The sequence below is a fragment of the Syngnathus leptorhynchus genome, chromosome 15 (genome assembly GCF_054491065.1).
Source record: "Syngnathus leptorhynchus isolate UIUO chromosome 15, UIUO_Slep, whole genome shotgun sequence".
NCBI classification, from domain to species: domain Eukaryota; kingdom Metazoa; phylum Chordata; class Actinopteri; order Syngnathiformes; family Syngnathidae; genus Syngnathus; species Syngnathus leptorhynchus.
The window spans coordinates 5,742,005-5,766,200 of NC_141209.1; the positions used below are offsets into that span (position 1 = coordinate 5,742,005).

Below are 24,196 nucleotides of genomic sequence, written 5' to 3' on the forward strand. Positions count from 1 at the left end.
GTTTGGTCTGTGACGTCACTCGGACACTCTATTAGGTACACCGCCATTTTCAGGTGTTTCTAATAACAGGCCACTTCATTAGGGAAAAATCATGGTCAAAATTTAAATGAAAGTGAAAAGTGCCACACCCAAACAACCCCCCACTTTCTGATTGGCTGGTTGAGCTGTGACGTCATACTGACACAGGTGTACCTAATCACTTCATTAGGGAAAAAGTTTAAGTGAAAGTGAAAAGTGCCACACCTGCCCTCACCCCCACTTTCTGATTGGCTGTTTGGTCTGTGACGTCACTCGGACACTCTATTAGGTACACCGCCATTTTCAGGTGTTTCTAATAACAGGCCACTTCATTAGGGAAAAATCATGGTCAAAATTTAAATGAAAGTGAAAAGTGCCACACCCAAACAACCCCCCACTTTCTGATTGGCTGGTTGAGCTGTGACGTCATACTGACACAGGTGTACCTAATCACTTCATTAGGGAAAAAGTTTAAGTGAAAGTGAAAAGTGCCACACCCGCCCTCACCCCCACTTTCTGATTGGCTGTTTGGTCTGTGACGTCACTCGGACACTCTATTAGGTACACCGCCATTTTCAGGTGTTTCTAATAACAGGCCACTTCATTAGGGAAAAATCATGGTCAAAATTTAAATGAAAGTGAAAAGTGCCACACCCAAACAACCCCCCACTTTTTGATTGGCTGGTTGAGCTGTGACGTCATACTGACACAGGTGTACCTAATCACTTCATTAGGGAAAAAGTTTAAGTGAAAGTGAAAAGTGCCACACCCGCCCTCACCCCCACTTTCTGATTGGCTGTTTGGTCTGTGACGTCACTCGGACACTCTATTAGGTACACCGCCATTTTCAGGTGTTTCTAATAACAGGCCACTTCATTAGGGAAAAATCATGGTCAAAATTTAAATGAAAGTGAAAAGTGCCACACCCAAACAACCCCCCACTTTCTGATTGGCTGGTTGAGCTGTGACGTCATACTGACACAGGTGTACCTAATCACTTCATTAGGGAAAAAGTTTAAGTGAAAGTGAAAAGTGCCCACCCGCCCTCACCCCCACTTTCTGATTGGCTGTTTGGTCTGTGACGTCACTCGGACACTCTATTAGGTACACCGCCATTTTCAGGTGTTTCTAATAACAGGCCACTTCATTAGGGAAAAATCATGGTCAAAATTTAAATGAAAGTGAAAAGTGCCACACCCAAACAACCCCCCACTTTCTGATTGGCTGGTTGAGCTGTGACGTCATACTGACACAGGTGTACCTAATCACTTCATTAGGGAAAAAGTTTAAGTGAAAGTGAAAAGTGCCACACCCGCCCTCACCCCCACTTTCTGATTGGCTGTTTGGTCTGTGACGTCACTCGGACACTCTATTAGGTACACCGCCATTTTCAGGTGTTTCTAATAACAGGCCACTTCATTAGGGAAAAATCATGGTCAAAATTTAAATGAAAGTGAAAAGTGCCACACCCAAACAACCCCCCACTTTCTGATTGGCTGGTTGAGCTGTGACGTCATACTGACACAGGTGTACCTAATCACTTCATTAGGGAAAAAGTTTAAGTGAAAGTGAAAAGTGCCACACCCGCCCTCACCCCCCTTTCTGATTGGCTGTTTGGTCTGTGACGTCACTCGGACACTCTATTAGGTACACCGCCATTTTCAGGTGTTTCTAATAACAGGCCACTTCATTAGGGAAAAATCATGGTCAAAATTTAAATGAAAGTGAAAAGTGCCACACCCGAACAACCCCCCACTTTCTGATTGGCTGGTTGAGCTGTGACGTCATACTGACACAGGTGTACCTAATCACTTCATTAGGGAAAAAGTTTAAGTGAAAGTGAAAAGTGCCACACCCGCCCTCACCCCCACTTTCTGATTGGTTGTTTGATCTCTGACGTCACTCGGACACTCCATTAGGTACACCGCCATTTTCAGGTGTTCCTTATAACAGGCCATATATATTATAAAACCAACAAAAAACAAGGAATAAAACACCAGACAAGTTTAAGATAAATGTTTATTAAAATAATAATAATAATTAATAATAATAACAAAAGTAAATTTCTAAATTTCTTTCTTTCCTTGGCAAATCGTAAATCTATATTCTGGTTTACATAGTTCACGCCAGGAGGGAGATGCAACACATTCACTGACTGATCCGTTGATGCACGGGAAGGAAGGCAGTTCACCCATTGACTCGTTCGCGAAGTCAATATGTCCAAGCATATTTCAGTGCTGGGGGGGGGGGATCAGTGGCCCTATGGCCCCCTCTCTAGCTCAGCCAGTGGTGCTAACCACTTTTCTATCATACTTGCAAAATAATGAGGTCATCAAAATATAATCAATACTGAGCTTTTAGGTTCATAGACCAGAGCTCTTGCCCTTTTCTTTGGGGAAAAGAGGCATCCTTCTTGCGTCCCCCTCCTTCCCTCCCTGTCAGTCATACAGGGTTACCACTGCCTCTCTGTAATCCTGCCCTCCCCTGGGGGGTGAGGGAGTGAGGGAGCAGCCTAGTTTCATTCGCTCCTAATCTCCCATCACTTTAGAATCTGAAAATGGATGGCACATATATGACAGAGATAAACCATTTTACGATTCATACGCTATTGATTATGCTATTACTGAATCCAAATACAATTTAGATTGCACATAAAAGTACAAAATGACAAAGTCCTCATTCAATGCCTTCAAGAAAACAACACTGTCTCTTTAAATCAGACAGCATCTGGCGTGATGAGAGTGGGGGAAGAGAGGGCTGCGTGCAAAGTGGTACCCAAGCGTGACATCACGCTCAGCCAATCGGAGGGTAGGCCTGCGGTTTCTCCTCCTCCACTGCTCCGTAGAAGATAGTGGTTGATGCTGATGCTGCTAACTGGCACACGCTCGGCCTCATCGCATAAGGTAAATGGAGTTTATCTGTGCTTTGTCATCGTTTTTTTCTGTGGTGTCTTTTTTGTTGATTGTAATGATTAGATACCGGTTAGGCTTCAATGCATGCCGAGTAAATGATGGGTGTGGAATCTCTAGATGATGATGATGTCGCCTCCTACTTGAAGGATGTGTGGCTTGTGGTTGGCAGATTTAGGAGAAAAGCAATGCTATGTGTTACCACCATTATGCAATCGATGGCCAGGCTCAATATTGCCGTATTTTTGTTTTAATTATGAGACCAATTTGTATTTCTTAGAGCCAGTATACTGTAAGGTGCAAAACACTGACGCTGTGGTTGTGTAGAATGACAAATGATGATAAAACATTAAAATATTTAGAACTGTCTGCATCTGTCCTGAAGGGAACGATAGTAGGCCCCAATTTTTTAATTCACTTCCTGTCTGTTTAAATGACGGTCAACTATTTAACTCTTTGCTTCCACTTTTCCAGCCAATCATGCTGGATCAAAAAGGCCTAAATCTCGAAGTCACTGGAGGGGAATCACGCCGAGCCCAGTGAGACCTAGCAGAGATGTGTCCTGCTTTTCATGAGACCAGGAAGCAAAGGTGAGCCTACAAGGAATCAATTTAAAACACTTTTGAATGACTCAACATTCACTTCTTGTTCAAAGGTTAATTAAACAAAAATAGTAAACATCTTCCAATCAATGCTAAATACATCTTAACCTGTGCTCAGGCCCGACTGGACCTTGACAGTCCCGAAACAAGGTGAAGATGGCGAAGCGTGATTACTTGGTGGAAGCAGCTAAGCAGATTCGCATGGCTCTGGACAGCGAGGTCAACGAGGACTATGAGGCAGCTTTCGCTTATTATAAGAATGGGGTGGATTTACTACTAAATGGGGTCCAATGTAAGTATCATTTTTAATATTACTACATATTATTATTATTTTCCAAATGGTGAGGCATAGAGAATTAGTCAAGCACCGGGTCCAAAAGCAACTGAGCCAATTCTGGGTTATTCGTACCCATTGAAGGTATAAGAAAATGCACTTGTCTATAAGTGCACATTTTATTATATTATACACAGTTACATCAAACATTAAAAATGGTATTTGTGCAGCGCAAGGCATGTGACAGAAACATACAGACCAAAATAAAAAATAGGAAGTTAAATATCGGAACTTCCACCATGACGAATTTACATTGCAGAGGTCTTGTATTTTTGGTAATGATAGATTTGAGATTGAGTTTGTCTTTCAGTGGACCCAAACAAGGAGCGTCGAGAGGCCGTGAAGAGGAAGACGACTCAGTATTTGAAGAGAGCTGAGGAAATCTTCATAACGCACCTGCAGGACAACCTCGGAAAAGGCAACTCTCATTTAGGGGTATGAATTGACCAAAAAGTTCTGAGGGAACTTCCTCCGGTCCGTTTATCTTCAATGCTAGCTTCACTGACAATGACTATCAAAAGATTGGATGATGTCAGATGAATTATTAGATAGGAAGATATCAAGAGAGAAAGTCAAACATAAAATGTGTCAAATGATGATTTCTTTGTGTCAGCAGGGCTACAGCAGTCTGAGATTCCGTCCCGTAAGACACTTAAGCTCTCCTGTGGAAGATTTAGAGATGTGTAAGGTGGTCGGCGTCAATGATAAGGTAAATAAATCTGTGGTGCTTCTGAAAAGGGCATTTAACTGACACAAAATAAATAAATGTTTGTTCCCGTGCATAGGTCCTAGTTGTCCAAAGCTTGGTTAATAAGGAGACGTTTGTTGTAAAGGTGGGTGTATATTTCTGAGCTATGCTTTGTCACCCCCCCTCACACAGTTTTTGAAGACAACACCATTTTCCTTCTAGAGAAACTGATATCTTGCGTTTGCAGAGTTTGATGAAGTCCAGCTGGGAAAGCCGGGAGCAGCCAACCATCATCCCTCAAGGAGTGCCGTACATGGTGAAGCTGCTGAGATATTACGTCAGCGAGGACACCGTTTACCTCCATCTGGAGCATGTTAAAGGTAAGAAAGACACCAAGTACATCTTCAAGCTTGAAGGATTTTACAATATTTGTTTCCCAAAAAATTGTGAATTCCACTTACTTCAAATCCTGTGTCTTCTTTCCCCAAGGTGGGAGGCTCTTCTCCAAACTTCACAAGTTGAGAAAAGAGAGAGCCAAGGAACACCCAGAATGCCTCACATCCGGCCAGCATTACAAGATGAAAAGCAGCTACACCTCATCTGCAATCTGCACGGACTACCAAAGCAGCATCAGCATGCAAAGCGGTCCTCAGAAACTCATTGACGACAGCCCGGATGGGGATGACCCTTGGGAGGAGACCCAGCGGCGTCTGGACAGCTGCGGGACTCACTCCTACATCGAGGAGACGGGTTGCCTGCAGAACTCCCGCTCGGCCGCATCGTTCTATAGCAAACTCGACCGAGCGACTTTACTTTCTGGTCCCGCCAGATCGCAGGTCAGCGCTCGTATCATTCCACCAGCTCCTACTTTGTGTTTGCACTCCACTCAAGCTCAGGACAAGCCCACTCTTCCTCTGTCTTGTGCTCGTGTCAGTCAAGCTCTGGACGTCATGTCGGAAGTGAATAACAGTAAAGCTGGAACTGGTCTTATAGAGTGCAGTTCTGACTTTGAAGTCGCTTGGAAGGCTGCAGATCCAGCACTCAGAGGTGATCAAATCAACCCCTATGCAGCCACTGAAAGTGACTTGAACCTGAAAAAGCAAACCTCATGTATAAAAATAGATTCTCCAAACACTAAAAGTCATATTTTAAGTTCCTCTCCGGCCATTTTACATCTTCCTCTTCATTGCCAAACACAAATTCACGGAAGAGCATGTTGGGATGGCCCGGGCTTTCATCAGAGTTCCATTTTAAGTCCGACTGACGAGGTTACAAATGTAGATGTGAAGCAAGCCGGCAGTCCTAAATTAGAAGAACAAAATGGAGTGGTGGTTCTCAGGAGCACAGACCGAGCCGTGTTCTCAGACCACAGGGAAGCACGGACCGACACGGGAAGCTCCTGGCCTTTCTCAGTGAGGGAAACGAGTTCCGTCGACGTGAGAGACGGTGTGGAAGAAGCCCGTGAGCTGCTCAGTCCAGGAAATGTGGCTTCGCCCACAGAGGGATCCTTTTCTAGCTGGTACTCGCCTCGCCTGCTCGGAGCCCAAAAGGGGACCGAGGGCTCACCAGTGAGGACGGAGGGGCAAGGAGATGACCAGATCATTGAGGTGGATGGATGGTGTCACATACCTCATTTACCACTTAAATCCTCAGATAACTCCAGCCATCAGACATGCTGGGGGCTCCCCGAATCCGATGTGCGCGTGTGGGCGGCTCAAATCCTGCTGGCCCTGGAAAGCCTTCATCAGCAGGGCATCATTTGTCGGGATCTCAACCCCAGAAATGTTCTACTGACCAGCAATGGTGAGTCTCATGCAGAACGTTGCATGGAGGTGGTTTGATTTGGTTGAAAAGCTATTTGTTTCATATCAATACAGGAAAGGTGTGCTTGACTTTTTTTGGACAATGGAGTGAGGTTCAGTCAGAAATTGACTGTGATGCCATGGAACAGATGTACTGTGCTCCAGGTAGGTTCTAACTTCTAGTCTTGTTAGAAACACTTGGGACAAAATAGTTGTTCCAAATCATAAATGGCTGCTTTTGTCACCAGAAATTGGTGGAGTGTCCCGAGTCACAGAAGCTTGTGATTGGTGGAGTCTAGGGGCCCTGCTGTTTGAACTTCTCACAGGAATGGTCAGTGATACTTACAAAAGGAAATTTCCATACACTAACCTTTACACCCACTGTTGAATATTGCACAACTCTTCTACTAAGGAGATGAAATGCCATTCTTATAATTTTTTTTTTTTAATGTAATTTCTTGCTGTCTGCACCTTCAGCCAGTATGGCAGCTCCACCCAACAGGAATCAACTCCCACACTCAACTGCTAATCCCTGACCACCTGAGCACCACAGCGGCATCCCTGCTCACTGAGGTGTGCAACACACATTTATTTTTTTTAGCATCGATATATCCCTCTGATCCCAGACTATACACAGCTTGGGTTCCGCTACCAGTCCTCTCGAGAGGGGCTGGACTTTCCTCTACTCTGGAGTTGCCCACATTGAGGTGCCTAGCAGGTGTGGGCATACTTATTGCCCCCCGACTAGGCGCCTGCACATTGGGGTTCACCCTGGTGAATGAGAGGGTCGCCTACCTCCACCTTCCTGACTGTTGTTTACAGGCCTTTGCTTCTGCTTCCACAGTTACTTCAGTTTGATGCTGGCTATCGTTTGGGGTGTGGCGGTGGAGGGGTGAGCGACATCAAGTGTCACCCCTTCTTCAGCAGCGTCTCCTGGAAGGCTCTGAGCTGCTAACTGTGGGCAGACGCCTTTGCACATGCACGACTGTGATGCACTGGAAATGAACATGTCCAAATCGGTAGTGTGTGCTATCTAAAGAAAGTTGACAGTGATAAGGAGAATGATGACCACATGCAGTCCCATCAGCCACACATACTTATAAGTTCACTTCAAAACACATCACCAGAATATGTCCGACTTTTGATAGTTATGACTTTTTAAAAAATATATATATCTATGTCAAAAAAATGACAATGTATCATGTAAGGCTTTTTTAAATAAAAAAAAAAAAGACCATGGCTTTTTTCATTTTTTTACAACAAAATGTCTAGAAAGCCTTTTTTTATTTATTTATTTATTTTTTACTTAAAAAAAAAGACCATTATTAGTGAGGCTTTTTATTTTCTTAAAAAAATGACCAGCTTTTTTAAGTTAAAAAAAAAAAAAGCAGATTGTTAGTGATTGTTCGTTGTTTTAAGTTAAAAAAAAGAATCTAAAAAAATTATACAAATAAATTTATCAAAAAAAAAAAAAACCCATTCCGATAAAACTGAACCAGCACCTTTTTCAGTACAGGTTTTTCTGCATTGATCTATCAAATCCTGATGGAAACCCATATTGTTCAACAGAAACAATGTGTTCCCATCACAAATGGCCAGAACATGAAAACCATGCATGAAACTGGTTAATCTTATGGAAAAAGATATAAGTGAAGCAATATATTTCACATCCAATATATTACGGCCATTGTTATACTATATGGCAGTCTCTGAATAGACCTCTTGCTAGGTAGAAATTCATGATTGTGAGAACCAAATGACTTTCAATATAATAAGGTGTTCCTCAAAAACACATAAGGCAAGTCAAGTCGTGTATATTTTTATTAAAACTTTTTTTTCTTAAATATCTAGCAGAGCATAAGGAGAATGTTCCACATTACTGTGAAATATCATCAATTCTCCAATTAGACTTAACTTTGGACATAATATTGTGTTCCTTCGTCTGAATGAATTCATGTTCTCTCACCACGCACGTTTCACCTCGATTTGTCATTCCGTAATAACTTGACGATGTTTGTATGTAGAAAATTACATATGGCGAACATACAAGATTGAATATACTATTTGATCTAAAGACCAGAACCCGGGAATTCTCAGATAGTACCAAACCCTTCTATCGCTGCCAGCCTCATATTGCACAAAAAAAAAACAAAAACAAGAAAAAAAAACCTTTGAGTGATGTTCATAGGGTGGTTGTTGCCACTGGTCGCTTGGGGCGGTCGGGCTTAGAACTGACTGGGGGGGCTCACATGTCAAGGAGCAGCACCCTGGGGTCCTCCACCACTGACTTGATCTTGCGCAGGAAGGTGACGGCCTCTCTTCCGTCCACAAGGCGATGGTCGTACGTCAGGGCCACGTACATCATGGGACGGATCTCCACCTAAAACCATCACAAGATAACAAATTAAAAAAATAAAAAATAAATGTGCACTCTCATGACAATGTTTACTTAAGGGCGGTGTGTTAAACTGATCAATTTTAAGTTTTACATTCTGGTAGCAAGTGTCAAATTTCATACTAAAGTGGAATAAGGCTCCGTCCCGTGGTACTTGATGGTACTGCAGTACTTGATGTTCTGTTTTTTTTCCCAAAATCTTATTTCATGCATGCTCCTTAATGCGTTCCGAAAGTACCCTAAACACTACATTCATCCGCCACAATATTAGGCACACATCATTTGTGGATGTACTATATTAAAAAATATCTTTCGAAAGACATGTAAATATATTTTTTTGCACACACTAAGATGCTGAAGTTCCACATGGAGAACACAAACCTTGCCAGCCACTGCCACAGGCCTGTCAAATATTCCATGCATGCCCAAGATAGCAGACTGAGGTGGGTTGATGATGGGTGTGCCAAACATGGAGCCGAACACGCCGCCGTTGCTGATGGTGAAGGTCCCTCCGTCCATGTCTTCGACGGCCAGCTCGTTCTTGCGGGCCTACAAACAAATATTCATCCATCTCCGATGAGCTTTATCACAACAACGCCACATTCTTCACAATGCTCTCTTCTTTTGCAACACCATTCTTCCATGTCCTGCAATGGGTGACTTTTTTCCAATATAGACCACCAAACCAGTCAGTCCAATTTACAACTATGAACAATATACAGCGGGGTGTCGAAATATCTTTTGTTCGATAAGACACAAGAGCCACATTTGCATTCGTCACTTTAGTTTTGAAAAATACAAACCTTTTCGCCCAACATATTGATGGTCTTCTCAATGTCGGCAAAATTCATTCCTTCCACATTCCTGATGACGGGAACAACCAGGCCCTGAGGGAGAAGTCACGAGGAAAACTTTTGTCAAGTATGTTCTTAAACACGTCCAATGAGCGTGGCATGCTCACACAAAAACAAATGGCTTACCTTTGGCGTGGCCACAGCCACGCTGATGTCTACATAGTCCCTGTACACAATCTCTTTGGTTGTGTCATCAATGACTGGGAAAACACAAGGGAGCAAACATAAAAAGTTGGAAACAGGGATGGTCTTAGATTATTACAATTATTAAAAAAGGAGACACCCAACAAACCACTGAGGTTGCTCTAAGTAGGTCAGCAATGGAAAAGTGCAGAAAATATATTGGGTGGAAATTAGTGGTGGTTTTGAGGTTGGGTCTGAAAGACAACTTGACACCACCGTGCAGACACTGAGTCAAATAAAATCAAAGTGTAGGTAGCACTTGTGGTGAAGCTCCTACCAGCATTGACAACTGGTTGGTCAGTGAGAGCGTAGGCGGCTGCCTTCACGAACGCAGACATGAAGCCCAACTTGACGTCGTGCTTCTTCAGGAAGCCGTCCTTGTAGGCCTTTCTCATTTCCGAGATGTTGCTAGGAGGGAATTGCAAGGAGAAGTCGCAAATAAGCACAACCTTTGCCTTTACATAATCAATCTGTTAAATATGAATGTCGTTTTTAATTGAACCTGTAAAATAAAAACTTATCTTCAAATTGACCGAGATGTGCTCCAAGCACAGAAGACAAATTATTGGTTGTGACAATTTGAATTCTTCAGGAAATGTGGGTGAATAATTGACTTTCTATTGCCGGTGCTTGCTGCTTAGTATTTGCTACAAGTTCAAAACGTATTTATTTCAGCAGCTTTAAAACAAGATAATGACCCTTTGGAAAGCTATTGCGATGGACCGGCTAATCATTTTACCTTTGCTCACTTTTATCTTTCTTTTTAATTGTTTGTTTTCCTGTCTGTAAAGCTCTAGGGTTTCGCTGCTAACACAATTAGCCCCTCCCAAGACACAGACTCTGTGAGAAAGGAGAGAAGAAGCGATAAAAATCTTCATTTTCTCGAGTGTGTAAATCTTATTGGGCAGACATAAAAGCCCATATCAGTGGAGGCTGCCCTTCCACTCAGGGCACAGGTCTCTGCGGGCCCCCGTAGATGCTGCCGCCTCGCGCTCCGACCGCCTCCTTCGGCTCCAGATGAGCCCGAGCCTGGGAAGTCTTCCTCCAGATCGTCAATGTCAATTCGATTAGGATACATGGAAAAGCTTCAATAGCCGAAAGCTGACACCGGGCATTTGCGGGCGAAAGAAATCCTCAGTGTCCTCTTCAGCACCGGGGGCGAGTGCAGACAATAACATTTCCTTTTAAATTAATAATGGCCGTTTTAACAATTCTTATCTTTGTTTTAGATGGATTTATGACCAAATATTTACATTCCGGTGTTTCAGACGGGGATCTGGTTTCAAAAAGCTTTTTCTATTGAGCAGATTATAATCTATAACCATTTGTGGTGGTATATATTGGCTGTACTGACAAAAGGTAGTGAACCTGAAATGCTTGAATATGAAAACATACATTTAGAAACCGATAAACTTCTTACCTCATGTCAATCTCATTAAAGGTTGTCAACATTGCGCAGGTGTTTTGGGCTTCCTTCAGCCTTTGGGCAATTCTCAGTCTCATGCGATTCATCTTAACCTGAATTCAGAGAAAAGGTTTTAGCAAATAGTTCTTGCTCAATTACGAGCCATTCAAAGAGTTTCCCTGTATGTTTTATTTTAAGTGTTTACCCTGCTCTCTGTGCGAGCTGCTTTTGCTCCTCCATCCACAGGAGCTGCCGGTGTGGTGGTGGGCTTGATGGCTGACACTGTGGAAAAAGACCCAGAAGAAACTGTGTATATCACAAGATATCCGGAGCTGTTGCCCACAGAGCCATAAAAAGCATTCTAGAAGGTCAAGAGTGTAGATGTCTGGAAGAAAGAATTACCTGGTATGGCATCCATCGGGTGTTCTGGCACAGGTGGCACAGGGGGCATGGTGGTGGGAATGGGGCCAGCAGCAGAGGGTGTAGGAGGGGGAGGTGCAGCAGCAGGTGGTGGTGGTGAAGGGGCAGCTGCTGCCGGGGCCTCCGCCTTTGGGGCTTCTGCAGCTTGAGGACCTCCAGCTAAAGAGGACACCAAGAAAACAATAAAGCTGAATACCACGACAGTTTGGGTGACAATTGATTCTTGAAAGCCATTGACTGCTATGCATCAAAGAAGTGATAATCAAGATATTTTAATTATATATACTATATATATATATAATATAATATATATACTACACACGGCCTTTTCGAAGCTTGAAGAGGGGCGTTCCTCCCTCGACTTTGCCTCCATCAGGAACCAAAAGCTCCACAATCACCCCGGAAGAGGGTGAAGGAACCTGGACGGATGTCTAGAAAGAAAAGCAGGTGAAATCTATTATTTCTTGAATGTTTGAAGCTATTATCAAATACTCCCATAGTATGAGGTCACCAAGACAATTTTAAGCCAATGCACTGTATGCTTATATATTGTTAGAAATATTCATCATGAACGATGATAAAAATGCTGAAAGAAGATCTGAATAAACAGTCACAAAAATAATCATTAGTTGATACGTGGTCTCTCTGTACTCGCTTACCTTATCGGTTTCAATTTCACACACCACTTCATCCTCAGAAACAGTGTCCCCCACAGCTGTAGTGGGAGAAGTTTGTTTAGGAATGAAGACTCGACGCAATACAAGGTACTGAGGTGAGGATAAAGTGGCATACCTTTTTCCCACCTCACGTCCCCCTCTGTAACAGACTCTGCAAAGGCAGGGGTCTTTATGGTGAGGACTTCATCTCCTTAAACACAAAGACGAGATTAGAACTCTTGTCTCAAATATGGTTCAGGTTGTACATTGTGCATGTAGAACATGTGCAGTGTGCAGCAGCTGCATTGAATATTGTCGGAAAGTTTATTTATTACAGGGCTTTCATTTGAGATGCACCATACACATGCACGTACAGAATATAACAATGAGACCTACTGTAGGCAAGAGAGGTCCTGAAGTATTGGATTTGGAAGACACTGGAGCGTGGATCAGATTTTCTTTAGGGGAGAAAATAATATGGAAACATGTCAATATAAATAGTTATCAATTCAACTGTAATTCATGCATATAATGTCCTATTGCCATTGGAATAACAATTCCCATGAGGCTCTGCGTGAATTACAGATGTGACTTGGGGTACTTTGATTGTATGATAACTGTTGCTATGTGCCCACTTTGACAGTTAAGGACTTAAAAATGGCTCACAAACAATTGCTCAAACGCAATGGGAACAGGTTTCAATGGATGCAATAAAGTCAGGGTGCTCTCTTACACAGTGTTCTTGGCAGTGAAAGGGTAAGTAGTTGAGATAGCTGCAAAGAAAATGACAGAGACATCAACAACTTGACAGAAGAAACAATACTCAAAAGCACAAATATATCCTTGACACATACCTGCTGCACCTCTGCGAGTCAACACATTTCCCTATGCAATGACAAAAGATGATAAATACAGATTACAGTAAACAAACGTGATTATATGAGTCATTTTTCTATTAAACCTGACTAAGAACTCTTTGCTGAACAATTCTACTTTTCAAACCTATTCACACACTCTGCAAAGAACGGATAGCACCCTGGGTCAAAAGTATTAGACGATGCTCCCACTGACACAATCGATCTTGCAGGCAAACGTATGTGTGGCTTACCCGAGTGACAGTGAGTCCAAAGAATAAAGCAATTGAAAGACCTATGTACATCCGGCTTTATTTCCCTCTTCACTTAACACTGACTTTTACTTTCGAAACACTGTCACTCAGAAATGATATACTACATTATATGCATATTCAAGCATGTTTGTCAAGTTAATAAGCAAGTTCAATCTAGTTGACAAAATCACATACATTAAGTAAAACTGATAGCATGTCACTGCTAGCTAGCGAGTAATGTAAAGTAAAACTTCAATATTTCCACACGATTTTACGATCAAAAAACAATTAGGGTAATACTGACAACATTCCTGCATAAAACGGTTTACAGGCGTAACACGAAGAGCACAAAATACTTAAAAGGCAAGGTGTCATACTGTCCTTGGCTTCCAATGTTACGGCCTGTTCCGTGGCCTACAGTAGCTAGGCTCATGCTGTGACTAATGCTATAGCTATGCTAACGATGACAGAGGTTGAACCAACGCCCGCCCAAAGTGATTGCAAACAAGAGTAGCCTTTTTTAGTCACATTTGTGCCTTTTGACCTACCTGGCGGATCGCTGAAAGGGAGCGACCAATATTCCTGGAGAGACACCGGGAACGGGACAACATTTTGGCCGTGTGACAGCTACCTGTCAGCGGAGGGGAGAGGGTCAAAGAGTCAGACCGGAAAGGAGGAAATGCTGCGGGACAAACCAAGTGCGCTACATTAATAGGGGTGTTAGGTGCGCAGAATGGTCTCTTCTGACACAACGGCAGAATCCAATTTAAGTGTGGCGGTGTTATTATGAATCTCAATAAACCCTGCACACATTAATTATAACGCTTCTCAATTCACTGTTCTTTATTTTTTTATTGATAAGATACATTGCAATGATGATGATGGTTCACCTGAGGAGCATGTCTGGATGCAGCAGCCAATCATATTACAGTGTGGCGTTTACTGCCTTGAATCTTACTGGGATTCATAATAACGCAGAAAGCGAACCCACGCTGCACGCACTATTTCACTTTAGCTGATGTATGTACATAATAAAATACATAAATGTTGATGTGATTGTTTTTTTTTTTTTATTTAATTGAGTCATTTGTCAATTATTTACACTTTTAGAATGAAAAAAGTTTTAAATAATATTAATATGGTGCAGGAAGATAAACAGTTTCATATGAAATGCAAGTGCTAAAAAAATTAATAAAAAATCCCGTAAATATAATACCAAAAAAGACCATGCATTATCTTTTCCTACCCTTCCTAACCTCATTTACGAATGATCTGGTCAAATCCAAAGTGGCATTAAGCACGCCTGTGCTACACACTCTTGCATGTTCATTATTTTTCCCCCTGCAATTTTTGGAGAAATAGAATTACAGAACTGTACACATGGATATGCACAAGTTTCATCAAGCACCACATGATGCTTGTTGGCAGGTTCGAGGAGCCAGCGTGGGCTGTCACTCAACTTTTCTCGTGAGTGATGCGTTCATGGTCACGCCTCCAAGGGCACTACAATGCATCTGCTGTTAGATCGCTCACATCACATTGAGCGTGAGGCCATCAGACCGGCAACAGGTAAGGGAGATCCCCGTCACTTTACTCATTCATTTTTTGTTCTTTAAAATCCAAGTGGTGTTCAAACCATCCATTCCATTGTTTTGTTGTTCTATTTTAGAAGCTCTGATCATGTGATAGTTTAAATTTAAAATTCACAAACACACAAACATATTTAGTGTTTAGTTTGTACAAATATTTGTAATTTTTTTTTTTTTTTTTATAAATAAAATATATTCTTATATATAACAGATGGTTTTCAACACTTGTTTCAGAGGTCCGTACCTTTTAAACTGAATACTTTGACGTAAACGTCTTATGCCAGTCATTCAGTAACTGTTTTGATAATCAAATCTCACCGGTCATTTTAACATGCTCTTTAAATTTTAGAAAATTTACTGTCAAGGTGTTCAACGGTTTTGCTTTCTACAATATGTGCATCATTGTAGATTTAAAAAAAAATTGAATTTAGAATCATAAAAAATTACTTTTCTACACGTCCAAATAACATTATAGAGATTGAATTAAAAAAAAGCACACATCAATTAGCAAATTTTACTTAACATTATGTGCAATGTACATTAGCAAATCAAAATGGCAATTTTCAAATACCATCTATTCCACTTGCATTTTCTTTTAAGAATGCACTCAAGGTCTACGATCAATTTCATGAAATACATAGATGCACTCCCCAAAAAATATAAAAGCCAGTGAAGACAATGAAAATAAAAAAGAGAGAAAGTTATTGCATGTTTGTTTGTTTATGATATAGAAAAAGATTGATAATTCATCTTCTAAATGATTTCTACATCTGTACAATCTTTCTTTTACCCTATTTGTTTCTACCACAAGATCAAAAGGAGGAAAGCCTCATTGCCTCCGATCAAGGTTTTGCTTCCTTATTGTCTTGCAAGTTGCAAATACCACAGAATTTTCTGGTTTCCACAGTGTGACAGTCATCCTCTAAATTGTATCTACATTTGACTGTATATTAAAAAAAACACATCTGTTTATGGGTGAAGAAATCTGTACCTGTTTTTTGGCCTTTAAAAAAGATAAGTACAAATATGAATCATTAAAATATTTTTCTACTCCTGCTCATAGAAAAATTGAGACTTTTTTTAATGTGTAACAATTGTTTTTCCCATTACAACTTTAAATGCATTTATTAATTACTTACTTACCCGTGTTAATTCTTCCCCATCTTTTCAGAGTGTGATTTTACAAAGTGTGTCGAGCCTAATGAACATGAACCTCAGCCCTAAAGAGCAGAGTGTGCACAGCTCGAATGAAGGCTGCCTTGAGGATGACAAACACAGTCCCCTGCTGCCTTGCTTACGCAGAAACATCTACGATGAGCCACTTTCCTCATACCCCAACGGCTCGATCATATCGCAACTTCTCCGAAAGACCATGCACAGCAAAAGGGCACTTGATGAAAGCCATTTTTACATTTCAAACTCGACTGTCACTGACTCTGGACAGGAGGACCGCAGCAGTGTGTCGTCAAAGGACAGCACAACAGAAGCATCTTCCCCCACTTGCCACATGTCAACAAGATACAGCGCAGATGTAGATCCGCCCACGACGGACCACCTTCAAGCTAAGCGAGCCCGGGTGGAGAACATCATCAGGGTGATGGCAGGCTCTCCCAACAACAAGCCAAACGGGGAGAGTGAGCGACCCGAGGTTGATTCCCGAGACACCAGAGAGTTTCGAGAAGCGTACCGGGAAAATAAACGTAAACAACGGCTCCCTCAACATCAGGAGCACAGTATTGGAGGGCCGGCGAGCGGAAAAGCTGATGATGATCCTAACACCAAAGATGAGGAGTGTCACAAATTGAAAGAGCAGCTCCATAGCATGCAAAAGCTTCTGCGTCAACTCCAGGAAAAATTCCTTCAGCTTTATAAGCAGGAAGGTGCAGATCATGAAGACAAGGCGGCTGCAGCCGCTGATTTTTACACTCGGGCGGAAAGCAGCTACACGAGCACTGAAGATTTTGAGAGGAAGATTAGGATGAGTTCCGAGTGTGACGACAGAATAAAAGTAGTCAGTCATTCGGCTCAACAAAGAGAGACTCAGAACCTTCGTGAAATGTTGAAGCAGGAGCTGTCCAGAGCTTTGAATGACTGTGTGGACCGTGTGTTGACAAACGTGTCCTCATTAGGACTTGATGTGTCCTCTCAACAGCGAATGTGTCCATCTCCAGAGGTGAAGATCAGTTCAAGTGATAACAGAAAGAATCAACAAGATGCTTCAATGCAGGAACATCCGCATGCTGAAGAGAGCTCCGCCAAGCCCCACTCTTTGGACTATTATGATAACTCAGAGCCGCATCAAGACCAGACAGAGGCGCTCTCTCTAGTGGTTCGCAAACCGGTGACGACACCTCTAAGCTCAGTCGCCTCCGCAGTGAAGCGACCCTATCCGGTCCACCAGACGCCATTCCAGTTCAACTACAGTGCCCCGCTGCATGACAGTCAAATCCTGGAGCACCTTCTCAAGTATGGGCCGCATTCTAACTTTGGGGCTCTCCATTGCATGCCCCATTCCATGGAGAGGACCTCACCGGATCCAGTAGATCTTCCTTGGGACACCATCGCATTGAGATCCAAAGTGACACCCAGTCACCTCAGCCACCACCCTCGCCCGTCTGCTCTGGGGCCTGTGACGGTCGACACTCTCTGCCTCCCCCATGTCAAGCTCGAGTGTGGCGAGCTGCAAAATATGGCCGAGCGAAACCCCTACATGACTCTCAACATATCCTTTCACCAAAGTTGTTATTCAGACAGAATTTTTGCTTTTCACCTTTTTACGTGATGCAACATGTGGTTAACATAAACAAAGTGGGAAAGTAGTCCAGAAACATATATATTTTTAAAATCTTTTGAGTGATTCTATCACAGAGGCAAAATATCAAAGAATTAAAAGGAATTTTTACATGAATGGTAATTGAATTGAGGAGTAGAACGATGAATAAGAGATATTTGCATAGATAAGCAATCCTTCAATATCGTATTAGGTACAGACATTTGATTAAATAACCTTAGTCAATTTATGGGGAAAATTACAAGACATTATTATATTTTTTTTAGAATAAGTGGTCCAGAGAATGGATGGAAGGATATTTATATCTATTTGAGGTATTTTTCTTTCACTTGGTGTCATTTCAGAATTACGATTTGTCGAAAGCTGTCATGAGCTTGAGCTATGGTGGCCCACAGGGGATTTAAAAAAAATAAAAATAAAAAAAGGCTACCAAAAATAAAAAGGACGCAAAACACCCAGGGCAGTGATACAGCAGAAAAGGTCACACAAAATATTGCTAAACTCGTGTGTTTTGGCTCAATTGCTTAAAAACAGAAACAGAAAATTCTACACAAATATTTGTTTTGTTAGGTAGAGATTATAAAGTGAAAAATATTCACATAGGTAATTGCAACATCACTTGGAAAAAAAAAGTGGCTTAAAAAAAAAGGGAGGCAGTAAACAATATTCTATAGTATCGACACACTGTTTGGTGGCGTCTTATGATTTGATGCTCCCCTCACTATAATGGAGCTTTGACTCACTGGTCAGTTTTAGAACAGACAGTAACTTCAAGGAGAATTTATTTCTTTGATCTCGTTCCCCTCCTATCGAAAATTACTGCGTCTTCTTTAATCTGACCAGAGTAATGACTTTAAGTCCGCAAAAAGACAAATAAAAAGGAATACAAGGCTTTGATAAGAACTGCCAGGAACAAACGCCGATTTTTCAAAGGCTGAGAAAGCATCGTGTTCTGTTTCAGGAAGCATCATTTTTTTTTTTTTTTATACTTGAAAAGGTGCAGGATCTATTTCTCCATCATCATAGTAATGGGGGTGCATCGAAAAGGTCACATGTGAGTGCTGGTGGAAACCACAAGTGGCTCCCAACCATAACACTTGAGCTCTTGTCTTGAGTATATGTTATTGTGTACCTTTGTCAGAATGCACACAATTGCACAAAAGTGCAAGATGACAGCGGCAGCTTGGACTTGTGTGAACACTGAAAGAAAATCAGTGTGAGACAAGATGCTCCATTCATATCTTTGACCATTGATTGCATTTGATTACATTTATTATACTTCACGGAGGAAATTATTTAGTCTTAGTTTTTATACTTGGGAGAATTTTTGAAAATGTGTTTTTATTTTAGCTTTGGAGCGCTAATGACCCTGCTACTCTTTGAACAATAGCACATACATTTTTCATCGCTGTTTCAAAGGTAGGCTTTTCTAATAAATGTATTATGTTGTGGCCCAATGAGAAAATTTTGTGACCTGAGGCATGATGGTGGACTACAGAGGAAATGCTCCATAACGTCTTCATTGCCACAGGGGAAAAAGTCAAATAGAATCAGCACTCATTAAATTGTTGTAAATATATCTTTTTAATCTAAAGCTCTAAAAAAACAAAAAAAGAATTGAAGAAATAAGTTTTCAGAAGTAAAATTAAACCACTTTTTTTTCTGAAGACAGAGAAGAAGAGAGTGTGACATATGCTGTCTTTAAATCAGCTCCTCTTTGGTTTTAACAGCCAGCCATGAAGTGCTTTCCTCGCTAATTAAAAATCCCTAATCTAATTCGTAATTCTGTTTTGCCAATAAGCACATGTTAGGGTCATTATTGACTCCAGCTAGTCTTCAGCCAAATGAAATTTAGCCCAAGATTGATGCAACACAATACTCAACTCCACTATCACCTTGCACCGCATGTGACTTATTTGTTCATTGTGTTTGCCTTAACGTGATCATGAACATCCAGGAGGGTCTCACCCCGAGTCACTTGAAGAAAGCCAAACTGATGTTCTTCTACACTCGCTACCCCAGCTCCAATGTCCTGAAGACATTCTTCCCCGATGTAAAGGTAATATACCCAAACATCAAACTGTTTTGTCCAACTCCACCGCTATCAACTTATGCGTTTGGTACAGAAAAGAGCCGGCCGGCAGTGTGTCGGAGGAGAGAAACAAAAACGCAGAGGGTTTAAAAAACAAAGCCGCTGAGCTGCTAGTGTGTCCTGGGGGGCAAAGGGAGATACAGAGCCATTCTCTGTGTAAAAAAAGCCACTCCAGTCAGCAAATGGAGTGACAAAGGACTCTCATTGCCATTGAGTGTCAACAGAGTTGGTATTAGAGACTTGCTGGGCCTAAACACAACATCCTGTTGGCCTCGGTCTTGTGTCTCTAGCTGTTCTTAGCGCCCGGCATCCGTTCTTTTTGTCTTTGCGTGATTTTTTTTCACATCAGGCATGCCGCATAACAAACTTCTCCCCAATGCTTCTTCTGTCCTCTCATCCTCTCGGTCTGGGCCCCTGCCTATGTTGACCCCCGGGTCAGGGGGGAGGATGCCGTGGCGGCGGCCTGCGAACGTCTCCTCCTTGCTTACAATCCGGCGCTGGGAAGTGGCACGGAACAAAAGAGCACCTAATCCCGATGTCTGATTCCATTCTATCAGCTGGAGTCAGCGAGAGGGAAGCTTCCTTCTGTCCTTAGCACATCGCGTTCATACCCAGTGGGAAGAAGCGTCTTTGATGCCTGCCCAGCCCTTAGGCATTCCCCCCCACCCCCTGCGCCTCTTTCACTCATCTTTCTGGATGACAAGATAGAACAACACGACTAATGTCAAGACTGCGTTTAGAAATACACAGGCCTGGCAGGTGTTTTCTTTTACTCTGGACATTGATGGGAAAAGATCAGCGTAATTTGTGTCTCGTATAAATGGGCTGACAGACTATTAGCTGGAATTTTGCCCCACAGGTACTGAAACGCAAGTTAGTGCAGTCAATTATTGCGAGAGCCTTCAAAGTCCATTAAACCGATTTGATTTGAAAGCACGGAGCTTAATCATTTCTATTAAAATGAAGTCTATAATAACATTTTTCATCCTGAAATTTGTCTTTATTCTTTGCCTTCTAAGATTTAATTGAATTTTTTTTTTTTCTTACTGTCTCCAGTTCAATCGCTGCATCACATCTCAGCTGATCAAGTGGTTCAGTAACTTCAGGGAGTTCTACTACATCCAAATGGAGAAGTTTGCTCGCCAAGCCATCGTGGACGGCATCAGTGAAGTCAAAGACATCACAGTCAGCAGAGACTCCGAGCTATTCCGTGCACTCAACATGCACTACAACAAGGCCAATGACTTCCATGTAAGTGCTGTCAATATTTCATCTTTTATAATACATGTCTCTCGAGATAAGTTTGGATCTTAGGAAGTACAGTCCACATATTCACTTATGTATAATAAATCCAATCTTGTATATTGTCATACCGAATAATTTATTGTTTGTGTTTGCTAAAAAATACACAATTACAATATTGAATGGAAAATGTTTTGTATTAGTTTATTTTTCAAAGTCGTTCAGCCCAGAAAATGGATAGACAAACTCTTGATCAGCATTCCAGTTATTACCTCGCATGTGACTCACGGCTCACCTACGTCCTCCGACTGCACCTGTGGCTTGCCAGCCTTCACCGCCATTATCTAAACTCCAGAGTGATGTTTTATCACTCTGTGGGAAGAGGAAGCCGCAAAATCCCGCTAAAACAACTCCGGATTAGAGAAGCCCGTACGCCTGAGTGAGGGTGAGATTGCTACTGATGCGGAATGCTGAGAAAGACGCTGCGGACCGCAAGGCAGAAGGCCACTCAGTGGGAAAGGGATGGGACCGTTTTCTTTACCTTGGGACTAAGACATTCCTTTCCCAGGGATGCTTTGTGTCAGGAGATGAGGGGAAAGAAAAATAACTAATGCCAACAACTAGTGCTGAGCGCCTGACCGGTTGATGGGAAAGGAGGCTGTTGTCTCTCTTCTGACTGCACCTCATGTGCCTGATACTATTGTTGATTGAATTGCATTAGAATTCTTTCTATGAACTCTGAGTAATCATTGACAAGCAGAATAGCAAAGTCTTATCAGTATTTCAATTTTTCTAATTTAGTTTTAATGACCGTGTTTCTACGTCAAAGGAAATAAAAAGAAAACAAACAATATCTGCCTTACACTTAATAGGGATTGAGCATTTGACTAAAATTTTAGTTTTCCTGATTGAATATGTTGACAATTAACTTGCAATTTTTTATTTAAAAGGAGGAAATTACTAAAGGCAGAAATTTTCTTCTGGAACATGTTTTTTCAGGATTAATTTTGAAATGAAAAATTATTATCATTATTATTATTAATAGCAGTAGTAGTAGTGGTAGAATTTTTTTAAACAATTTAATTTTCACACCTTTCTCAGAATTCATAACAGTCGATTAATTGATTACTTTTGCCACGCTCTTCTGAAGTGAACAACTGAAGAAAAGCTTGATGTTTAGCTTTCTCCTCAGATCAAGTCAGGCTAATTAAGGTAGCCTTTGTTGTGCAGAATTGCTGCACTGCATTTGTTATCATGAGTGATGAAAACAAAAAAAGGTGGGCTTCTTTAGCGAATCCCAACCAAGGTGCCTTGCTTCTATTTTAACGTGTTCCGTGTAGCTATGCCCGCCAGTCTTCACTCAGTCTCTCCACTTCCTATCTTTTCCAGGTTCCAGACAAATTCCTGGAGGTTGCCGAGATTACTTTGCATGAGTTTTACAAAGCCATTTCTGTGGCCAAAGACTCGGACCCCTCCTGGAAAAAGGCCATCTACAAGGTCATCTGTAAACTAGACAATGACGTCCCAGACGAGTTCAAGACGTCATCTTATTTGTAGGCCAAAGCGGAAAAACATGTGATGACAAATATAACGCAGGAACTGATGAGAAAAGTTAGTCACTTACGTATTTTGATCATTTCTTGTAGTGCTTTTTACTAGTGAAGTGAAATGTAGCTGTTGGATTATGTTGAATGACTAGGTAGGTTGTTAATATTCTTGTTCATATGAATTATTAATTTGTGTATTATACAGTTTGTGTTTACTTATATAATCTGCCTCCGCACAATTAGTTATTGAGTTTGTAGTTGTTTAGAAAATTGTACGTAATCTTTTTGGTGCCATATCTTGGGCGGAGCTCAGTTTTTCTTTATTTGTTGTTCTTTTTTAGACCACAAAATAGTTGAGACTGAATCAACAGCATCTTTGTTGGCCTCCATCACCAACAATCAATTACATTTCAGTTTTGATTATAAACAATAATTAATTTATTTCTTTGTTCATTGTGCCCATCACTTTACAATCAACTTGTAGTTTATCTTGATTTAGAGTATTGTATTGAGACAGAAAAAAAAAATGCACTTGCTGTTTTGTGTCATAATGTTTTGTGAATTTGCTGTACACCAGTTGCTTAACATAAAGTGCACGTGGAAACAAATGTAAAGTACAATCCGGATATTTCAGTAATATACTACATTGTAATGGATAATAATGGAATTAAAGATGCTCTAAATTATGACAACACGTTTTATTCTTTCACGGTAATCAATTCCGTTAAACGCTTTCTTTTCAGCTGCACGTGTTGAAATATGAAAATACTGTGTCCACCCCGTGAGCCCTGAAGGTGCCTCTAATCCACGTTGACCCCAACTATTCTGTTCACATTGTCCACCAGAGTCAATTCAAGTCAACTTTCTAAGGCCTGCATTCATTGTGTGGCCGCTGCGGATGCCGACAACTGCCATTTTCTTAAAAAACGGCCACAATGCATTCCCTCCTCGTGACTAATGCCCGAGGTGACCTCATAACACAGTTGTGCCACCGAAGCAGAATTCCACAAACCCACTGGTTCTTTCTTCCAGGCAGCCCGGCCGCTCAAAAGCACACTGATTGCAAAAGCGTGCACCATGCGTGCAAGTTGGACGACATTGCAAACGTTGCTTTTTGATGCCTTTAAGGTCATCAACCTTTTTAAAACTAATTCACGGACTATTTAGCAAATTAGGAATCTGCAACACATTATTTCTATAAATATCTGCAAGGGTCATTCAAGTGAGCATTACAATATTCCTAGGAAATCACAATATACCATCACTACTGAGATTTCTTTTTTCACCTTAACTGGCCTATAAAGGAGGATTTTATATTGCGTTTCTGTCACATAAAGCTAAAAGTTACCTTTATGTTATGTGACCCGAGACAAGACAACAGAGCACAATATATAAGTGCCATTTTTTCTTGCCAATGTGTTGGTAACAAACCAAACATTTAATTGGAAAAGCTGTTAGGTAGCCAAGCACCAATTACATCAGAAATGATAACATTAAGGAAATTAAAACATTAGGTGGATTTGTTGATGAGAAAGACAGGAAACAAAAAAACGACACTAAT

The 24,196-nt window shown here is 41.4% G+C and overlaps 3 protein-coding genes across 4 annotated transcripts; 2 read left to right on the top strand and 1 right to left on the bottom strand.

The window, feature by feature from the left end:
* Window positions 1–3,670: 3,670 nt before the first annotated feature.
* rps6kl1 (ribosomal protein S6 kinase-like 1) lies at window positions 3,671–7,308 on the top strand. Of its 2 annotated transcripts, none has more exons than XM_085932343.1 (10): window positions 3,671–3,821; window positions 4,174–4,298; window positions 4,480–4,572; window positions 4,649–4,696; window positions 4,799–4,931; window positions 5,041–6,354; window positions 6,429–6,518; window positions 6,602–6,684; window positions 6,831–6,926; window positions 7,198–7,308. In XM_085932343.1, the coding sequence occupies exons 1-10, from the start codon at window positions 3,686–3,688 to the stop codon at window positions 7,306–7,308; spliced, it is 2,229 nt and encodes a 742-aa protein (XP_085788469.1). In that variant the 5' UTR covers window positions 3,671–3,685. The 2 variants fall into 2 exon arrangements, with proteins under 2 accessions (XP_085788469.1, XP_085788470.1); XM_085932344.1 differs by lacking the exon at window positions 3,671–3,821 and adding an exon at window positions 4,019–4,124 and having other exon boundaries at window positions 4,162–4,298.
* An 825-nt stretch (window positions 7,309–8,133) lies between these two features.
* On the bottom strand, window positions 8,134–14,060 carry dlst (dihydrolipoamide S-succinyltransferase). Its single transcript, XM_085932608.1, has 15 exons — window positions 13,923–14,060; window positions 13,121–13,151; window positions 13,000–13,039; window positions 12,663–12,724; window positions 12,403–12,477; window positions 12,270–12,325; window positions 11,933–12,041; window positions 11,593–11,769; window positions 11,396–11,472; window positions 11,206–11,303; window positions 10,063–10,193; window positions 9,729–9,802; window positions 9,552–9,635; window positions 9,130–9,297; window positions 8,134–8,733 (listed from the first exon to the last, which is right to left on the bottom strand). The coding sequence occupies exons 1-15, from the start codon at window positions 13,983–13,985 to the stop codon at window positions 8,599–8,601; spliced, it is 1,380 nt and encodes a 459-aa protein (XP_085788734.1). The 5' UTR covers window positions 13,986–14,060; the 3' UTR covers window positions 8,134–8,598.
* An 868-nt stretch (window positions 14,061–14,928) lies between these two features.
* On the top strand, window positions 14,929–23,313 carry prox2 (prospero homeobox 2). The gene is made up of 5 exons (XM_085932076.1): window positions 14,929–14,943; window positions 16,135–17,685; window positions 19,706–19,813; window positions 20,903–21,097; window positions 22,478–23,313. The coding sequence occupies exons 2-5, from the start codon at window positions 16,165–16,167 to the stop codon at window positions 22,643–22,645; spliced, it is 1,992 nt and encodes a 663-aa protein (XP_085788202.1). The 5' UTR covers window positions 14,929–14,943; window positions 16,135–16,164; the 3' UTR covers window positions 22,646–23,313.
* The last annotated feature ends 883 nt before the right edge of the window (window positions 23,314–24,196 follow it).